This window comes from Gossypium hirsutum, chromosome D01 (assembly GCF_007990345.1).
Source record: "Gossypium hirsutum isolate 1008001.06 chromosome D01, Gossypium_hirsutum_v2.1, whole genome shotgun sequence".
NCBI classification, from domain to species: domain Eukaryota; kingdom Viridiplantae; phylum Streptophyta; class Magnoliopsida; order Malvales; family Malvaceae; genus Gossypium; species Gossypium hirsutum.
In genome coordinates this window covers 16,634,532-16,643,084 of record NC_053437.1, presented here as the reverse complement: position 1 = coordinate 16,643,084, position 8,553 = coordinate 16,634,532, and the positions used below count along the sequence as shown (strand labels likewise).

At 34.0% G+C, this 8,553-nt stretch overlaps 1 protein-coding gene across 1 annotated transcript; it reads right to left on the bottom strand.

Annotated features, from left to right (window-relative positions):
* Window positions 1–300: 300 nt before the first annotated feature.
* LOC107922447 (phosphoprotein ECPP44) lies at window positions 301–1,907 on the bottom strand. Its single transcript, XM_016852491.2, has 2 exons — window positions 999–1,907; window positions 301–903 (listed from the first exon to the last, which is right to left on the bottom strand). Exons 1-2 carry the CDS (start codon window positions 1,221–1,223, stop codon window positions 529–531), a joined length of 600 nt encoding a protein of 199 aa, XP_016707980.1. The 5' UTR covers window positions 1,224–1,907; the 3' UTR covers window positions 301–528.
* Between the last annotated feature and the right edge of the window lie 6,646 nt (window positions 1,908–8,553).

Here is an 8,553-nt window from a genome sequence, read left to right as displayed (position 1 = left end):
CTGTATAGATCAGACCCTTCAGACGTAATTTTACCTGTAGATGTTGAGATTCAACCAGATATGTCGTACAATGAAGAATCGATCAAAATTTTAGCTCGGGAAGTTAAAGAGTTAAGAAATAAGAGTATGGCTTTAGTTAGAGTTCTCCGGCAATGTCACGGAATTGAAGAAACAATCAATACATGCCATTTTGTTCAAACATAACAACCTAATTCAAACACCTACCAAAAACTAAATGTATATTTAAATAATTTATGTTTGTTAAAACTTGCATTTAACTTTTACAGTGCACAAACCTAATTGATAAAAAGGAAATAGTACCATCATTTCTTAATTATTATAATAACATTAAAAACATTAAATATACATACCCTTTTACTTTTTACTTACAATCATGAAAACAGACGCAGAAATTTATATGATGTATGCAACCCCAAAAAGAAATACAGAGAACAAACAGTTCCAACAAATTAATAAACCACACAATCTCATAGACATCTTTTACTTGAAATGCATTATATTGATTCATTAATGGGGAGCAGTGGTCTCTTTTTCCTTCTCGTCCTCTGTTTTGGAGTGGTAACCAGGAATTTTCTCCTTGATTTTCTCCAAAAATCCCTTCTTCTCTTTTGTCTCTCCCTCATGGTGGTCGTTCTCAGTTGGGGCAGCAGCAGCTGGTGGTGGGGTGGTGACCTCTTCATCTTTCTTATGCTGTCCTGGGAGTTTGTCTTTGATCTTCTCCATGAAACCCTTCTTTTCCGGCGTCTCTGAGTGGTGAACTGTTGCCGCCTCATCGCACTTCTCCACTGGGACTGCACTGTCCTCTTCTTTCTTTCCCTTCTTCTCCTTTTTCTTCTTCTTCTTCTCTCCGCCTTCACCTTCACCTTCTTCCTCGTCACTAGACTGAACATTCATACAACGCATGTTATAATATATATGAAAAAGATTTGACTGTTTGAACTATGACTAGTAAGTAAGGAAGTAAAAAAAGTAATTACAGAGCTGGAGCTGCTATTGGATCGGTGAAGCTTGTCCAGGAGACTGTGTTTCTTCTCATCTTCCTTATGTTCCTCTTCTATCTTGACTTTCTCAAACTGGGTGGACACCACCTCCTCTTGAGGTTGAGGCTTCTCCTCTTCTTTCTTCCCCAAGAAATCAAACATCCCTCGCTCCTTGCTCGCCACTGCTTCCTCACCACCAACCTTGGTATGCTCCTCAGCCATTTTTTCTTTATCTACTACCAATAAACTCAAACAAGTATGATGAAAGCTACCTAACGTATTACTGTATCAAGATTGTGGATCACTTCACTTGTACGTACAAAGTTGGCTACACAGATTGATGGATTTTAAGAAACGAGAGGAACTGGGATTTTATAGTAGTTTCAAACACGGATCTGACGCAGTTTAGGGAAAAGAGAGAAAAAAATTAACGCAATTTAAATGGGATGGAAAATCTAACCGACCTCTGCATTAAACTTTGAGAAATATGTCTAAACAACACTACTCTCGCACCCCTAATTGATTCTATCTAACTCGCTTTTTCTACTCGACACCTGTCCCTAGGACGTACGTGTCAAATAAAGAAAGCGAGTGCAGATATGCTTTATTGGTGGGAAATAGAGTCAAAAGGCGAAAAAGAAATAAAAAAATCAGTGTGGCACTATCATGAGAGGATGGTACCACTGGAATGGTGACACGTGGATAGCGGGACCCGATGGTCGGTGTAATGGGGCCCATTCAAAGAGACGATTGTTGGAGAAAGGTGTCGAATTACGTCGTGAGTAAGGAGGAGGGTTCGAGATTGTGGAGGGCCCCCATGGCATCGGCTTCGGTATAACTTATCCTCCACTTTATTTTCGTCGCTTTCCCGGGATACGTTACTTGCAGCGGAGCCCCACGGACAAGTGGCCGATTTATGATTTTACCCACTTACTTTGTATGTTATATTTACTAGTTCTAGGTTATGGTAGGAATTAAAAATGGAAAAACCATTAAATATAATTGGATAAGGGAGATGGAAAGAAGGCGACAAATTTAGAAATTTGAATAAGTCTTATCAACTCATATGAGATATACTTTTAAAAGCTCACGTCTTTAGCTCATAATTGTAATGCTTTTGTAATTATCTACACCAACTATAATAGGCCAATTTAGCCCGGGCTCATAAAAAAATAATAAATTCAAAATAATAAAATAAAGTCTAAGTCCAGTCCAAAATTATATCATTTGGTCCGATCGGAATGACCCATTACTTGAAAAGGTTGAAGGTCCATCTACAAGCTTGACACATATGGAAACATAATCTTTAAGGATATGCAATCTTAGATATGATATGCAATCTTAGAAGATAAGATTTTGTAATCTTTGAGATTTAATTTGTAGATACCCTTTAATCTTATCCGTTGATGTAATTGATCTATATCGTTGGATTTGGGGAGGCTCAACTATAAATAGAGGTCTCTCCCTTCATTGTAAAACTAAAGATAACAGCGGAGCAGATTGAAGATAGCAGATCTTGCCTTCCTGTATTGCCAGCGAAGCAAATCAAAGACACCAATCTCGTTTCCTTGGCGTTGCAGTGGTAAAGATTGAAGTTGAGGGCAGCGAATCTCATTTCCTTGGCGTTGCAGTGGAATAAATTGAAGCTGAGGGCAGCGAATCTTATTTCCCTGGCGTCATAGCATATTAAAGCTGATAGCAGCAAATCCTATCTCTTTGGCATTACAGTGAAACAGATTAAAACTAAAGGTAGCGAATTTTGTTTCCCTGGCGTTGTAGCGGAGCAGATTAAGGCTGAGGGCAGCGAATCTCATCTCCCTAGTGTCAAAATTGAAGAAAGCAAGTCTTATCCCCTGAAGTTGCAGTGGGGCAGACTAAAGATAGTGGATCTTATCTCTCTAAAGTTGCAGTAGAGCGGATCGCATCAAGTCTTATTTCCCTGAAGTTGAAGTGGAGCAGACTAAAAATAGCAAATCTTGTTCTCTTGAAAAGTTATGAGTTACAAATCATATCTCCCCGACATTGCAGTGGAGTGGATCGAAGCACCAATTCCTATACCTCCGAAGCTACAGTGGGCCAGGAAGAGGCTACTTGAAGAAAAAGCGTACCAAAGTCCAATACGACAGGGCAAATTTGGCCTTCTTTAGTCTTTGCTTCATTCTCATTACACGACAATGAGTAAAGAGGGGCAACTGTAATAGGCCAATTTAGCCCGGACTCACAAAAAAATAATAAACCCAAAATAATAAAACAAAGTCCAAGTCCAGTCCAAAATTATATCATTTGGCCCGATGCAATCTTAGATAAGATATGCAATCTTAAAAGATAAGATTTTGTAATCTTAGAGATTTAATTTGTAGATACCCTTTAATCTTAGCCGTTGATGTAATTGATCTATACCGTTGGATTTGGGGAGGCTCAACTATAAATAGAGGCCTCTCCCTTCATTGTAAAACGCTGGAGTTTGGAGCAATAATAATTCTTAAGAGCATTCACTCAAATTTCTCCTTCTCTTGCGTTCTTATTTCTGTGGCTTGTTCTTATTTTATTTTTCGTTCATCTTCATTTCTTTTTAAGTTGCTTTCATTTGAATTGGATTTTGGTGGAGGAATTTAGTTGAATCTTCATATTGTGGGAGTAAGGCTGACTTAAGCGTTTTTTTAACCTTTTTTATTTATCCATTTAATTGTTTAATTATTAATTATTCTTTTACTTTTATTCGTTTATTTATCCATCAACTTTCTTATTTACATATTGTTCATTCATTTAACCATTCTTATCATTCTTTTTTCCCCATTAATTATATACTTTATTTGTTTTTAATATTATGTCACACATGTTTATTTTTTAAAAACTCGTGTTATAAATCATCTATTTTAAATTGTTTGATTATTTGCTTTAAATTTTTTTTTCCATATATTATCAATTGCAATTTATTTTTTATACTATCTATTTTTTTTCATATTTTGGCCCTCAATTTTGTTTTATTCTCATTTTTTCCTTTTAATTCTATTTTAAATTCAATTTAATCCTCACTAGTTTGATTTAATTTTCTTGTGTTTTATTTATTTAAGTATTGATTATTATGTTTTTTTAATTTTAAATCTAATATTATTTGAACGTTTATACTTATTATTAAATTAATCATTAATATTATCTAAGTGTATTGTATATTATTATTTTAGATTTATCATGTTTTATTATTTTTAATTTCTCAATATTATTATTTTAAATTCATTGTTAACATTATTTTAAATTTATCATGTATATCTATTTCAAATTTATCATTAATATTTTTAAATTTATTATTTTGGATTTATCACGTATGATTATTCTATAATTATCATCAAAATTTTTAAATTTTATATGTATTATTATTTCAAATTTATTATATATTATTTATTGTAAATTATCTAATTCATTTCAAATTGTAGATATTATTTGTATTAAATTGTACATTCATATATATTATTTGTTTTAATTCATGTATTGTTTTAAACTTCATCCATATACATACTATTTATTTTGGATTATACATATTACTTATTTTCTAAATTATTTTTATTATTTTTCCATATAATGTATATTCTAATTTTTCTTCATACTTCATTTGTAACACCCCTAACTCGTAACCGTCGCCGGATTTGGGTTACGAGGTATTAACGAACCAAAAATTAATTTCGAATAATCATAGATATCTGCATGTTCAACCTACTAAAACAACCTAATCTTAAATAAAAAATATAATATCAATTTATTACGAGTCATTTCATATCATGTATCGAACATATTTGTAAACATATAATTAATAATTAAAGTTTATCCAAGATATTTCAAACACCACTATCGGTCATATCACATTTGCTTATTCAACTAATAAATCTATTATAAACAACAAAAAGACCAATTATGTATATAAAACTCACATTTAAAATTTACTTATTTTAATATATGTACCTATATCAACCTTATAAATACAAACATTTATAACCATTGGGCCGAACATTCCATAAGCATTTATATAATTTCATAGTATATTCGCATATTATTATTCAATTACACAAAACTGTTAATCAAACTGTATATAAATATTTGATCATCAAACAAATAAAGTTACTATTCATATAGTCAATTTTTCAAACTTTAGCCGAATATAATTTTATTTTTAACTAATGTCAAATTCAACAATATTCAACATTTTCATACCAAACATACCAACACCGAATCCTATATATATACATATATATTAGTATTATTTATTCCCTCAATTAATCAAAGGTCATTTAATAAGGCCAGTTCCATAAACAATATTCATTATGCAAATAACCAATTTCAACTATCCTATAATTACAGTAACTCAATATAATCAAATTCATCAAAAATTCAAAAACAAACATTATAATTTATCACATATATTTTATTTTCTACTATCAACCAACAAAAATCACAAACTATCATCAATGGTACATCACAAAATCATCATAAATTCCAAAAATTAAAGCATGGGTTTTGAAGAACACGAAGCAACGATCTCAAAAACGTAAAAATTATCAAAAACCGATTAAAAAATTTACCTCAATCAAGCTCAACCTAGGCCGAATATAACAAAGCTTCAACTCTTTCTTTTTCTTTCAACATTCGGTGATGGGTGGATGAACAAGCCACTAACATTTTCATTTGTTTTATTATAATATATACATTATAATTCATTTACCAATTAACCTTTAATAATAATAATTTCTAACTTATATGCTAAGGTCATTCTTGTCAAATACCTCCCACTAGCTTTAATAATGGTCTATTTGCCACGTAAAGCCTTTAAATTAAAAGAACAACTATTATTCGACCCTATTGAATTTAACCCTTAAATTTTCATTTTACGCGATTAAATCTTTTCATTTAATCAGACACTTAAATGATAAAATTAAAACACGAAAATTTCACGCAAGCAAATTCACACATAATAGACACAGAAAATAATATTAAAATATTTTTCTAATTCAGATTTGTGGTCCTGAAATCTCTCTCCGACTAGGGTTTAGACCGGGCTATTACAACTCTCCCCCTTTAAAAATTTTCGTCCCCGAAAATCTTACCAGTGAATAGGTTCGGATAGCGTTCTTTCATTGCGCCTTCCAGCTCCCAAGTTGCCTCTTCAACTCCGTGTTTATGCCACAGCACTTTCACTAATGGAATTTTCTTATTTTGCAGTTCTTTAACTTCGCGGGCCAGAACGCGAATCGGTTCTTCTTCATATGACATATCAGAGTTAATTTCAATCTCAGTCGGACTAATCACATGCGAAGGATCGGATCTGTATCTACGAAGCATCGAAACATGGAATACATTGTGAATCTTTTCTAACTCAGGTGGCAACAATAATCTATAAGCAACCAGGCCGATACGCTCTATAATCTCATATGGTCCAATGAATCTCGGACTTAATTTGCCTTTGTGACCAAATCTGAGTATTTTCTTCCATGGTGAGACTTTCAAAAACACTTTGTCCCTAATCTGAAATTCTATATCCTTTCTTTTCAAGTCTGCATAAGACTTCTGACGATCCGATGCTGTTTTCAGACTATCCTGAATCACTTTCATTTTCTGTTCAGTCTCTTTAATCAAATCTAGCCCATGTATCTTGTTTTCACTGAGCTCGGTCCAATACAATGGAGTACGACATTTACGATCGTACAAAGCCTCGTAAGGTGCCATTTTGATACTAGATTGAAAGCTATTATTATAAGCAAATTCAATCAAAGGTAAGTATCGTTCCCACGTACCTTCAAACTCAAGAATGCAACATCTCAACATATCCTCAAGTATCTGAATGATTCGCTCGGATTGACCATCTGTTTACGGATGGAAAGCTGTGCTAAAATGTAGTTTCGTACCTAAATCATCTTGTAATTTCTTCCAAAACCGCGATGTGAATCTCGGGTCTCTGTCCGAAACAATAGAAATAGGTACACCATGCAACCTCACAATTTGTGAAACATACAATTCCGCAAGTTTATCGAGCGAAAAATCTGTGCGAATCGGAATAAAGTGTGTCGATTTTGTCAACCTATCAACAATAACCCAAATTGTATCCTTCTTGCTCGGTGTCAACGGTAAACCGGATACAAAATCCATCGTGACTCGATCCCACTTCCATTCAGGTATCATGATCGGCTGAAGCAACCCAGATGGTACCTGATGCTCGACTTTAACTTGTTGACAAATTAAACATTTCAAAACAAAGTCAAAAATGTCTCGTTTCATACCATGCCACCAATAGTGCTGTTTCAGATCGTTATACATTTTTGTACTACCCAGATGAACAGAAAATCAACTATTATGAGCTTTATTTAGAATCACCTGAATTAACTTTGAATTTCTCGAAACACATAATCGGTTTCTGAATCTCAAACAATCCTCAGCATCAACTAGAAACTTTGAATCAACATTTAAGTCACACTGAGCTCGTTTTGCAATTAAATCATCATCAACTTTCTGAGCTTCACAAATCTATTGAACAAGTAACGGTTTTGCTTTCAATTCAGCTACTATCGCACCATCATCAGATATAGCCATATGTGCGTTCATTGCACGCAAAGCAAACAATGATTTTCGACTTAGGGCATCAGCAACAACATTAACCTTTCCCGGATGATAGTCAATCACAAGCTCGTAATCTTTTAGCAATTCTAACCATCGGCGCTGTCTCAAATTCAGAACTTTCTGAGTCATTAAATACTTTAGGCTTTTGTGATCGGAATAAACATGGCATTTTTCGCCAAACAGATAGTGGCGCCATATTTTCAACGCAAATACAATAGCAGCCAATTCCAAATAGTGCATCGGATAGTTCTTTTCGTGCGGCTTTAACTGTCTTGAGGCATAGGCTACAACTTTGCCTTCCTGCATCAAAACACAACCCAAACCATTTAAAGATGCATCACTATAGATAACAAACTCTTTACCCGATTCTGGCTGGACTAATACTGGAGCTTCGGTCAAAAGAGCTTTCAACTGATCGAAACTTTTTTGGCACTTTTCTGACCACTCAAACTTAACGTCTTTCTGTAGTAGCTTTGTCATCGGGGTCGCAATCATAGAGAATCCTTTTACGAACCGTCTATAATAACTGGCAAGTCCCAGAAAACTTCGAACTTCCGAAACATTTCTCGGAGGTTTCCAATCAAGTATAGCCGAAATCTTGCTCGAATCAACCCGAATACCTGATGCTGATATAACATGGCCCAAGAAACTGACTTCACGCAACCAAAACTCACATTTACTGAATTTTGCATACAACTGTTTATCTCGTAAAGTCTGTAACACAAGTCTCAAATGTTCGACATGCTCTGCCTCATCACGGGAGTAGATCAGAATATCATCTATGAATACTACTACAAACTGATCTAGATACTGTCTAAAGATCCGATTCATCAAATCCATGAAAACAGAAGGTGCATTAGTAAGTCCGAAAGGCATAACCAAAAACTCATAATGTCCGTATCTCGTTCGGAAAGCCGTCTTTGGCACATCAGAATCTTTAACCCGCAAC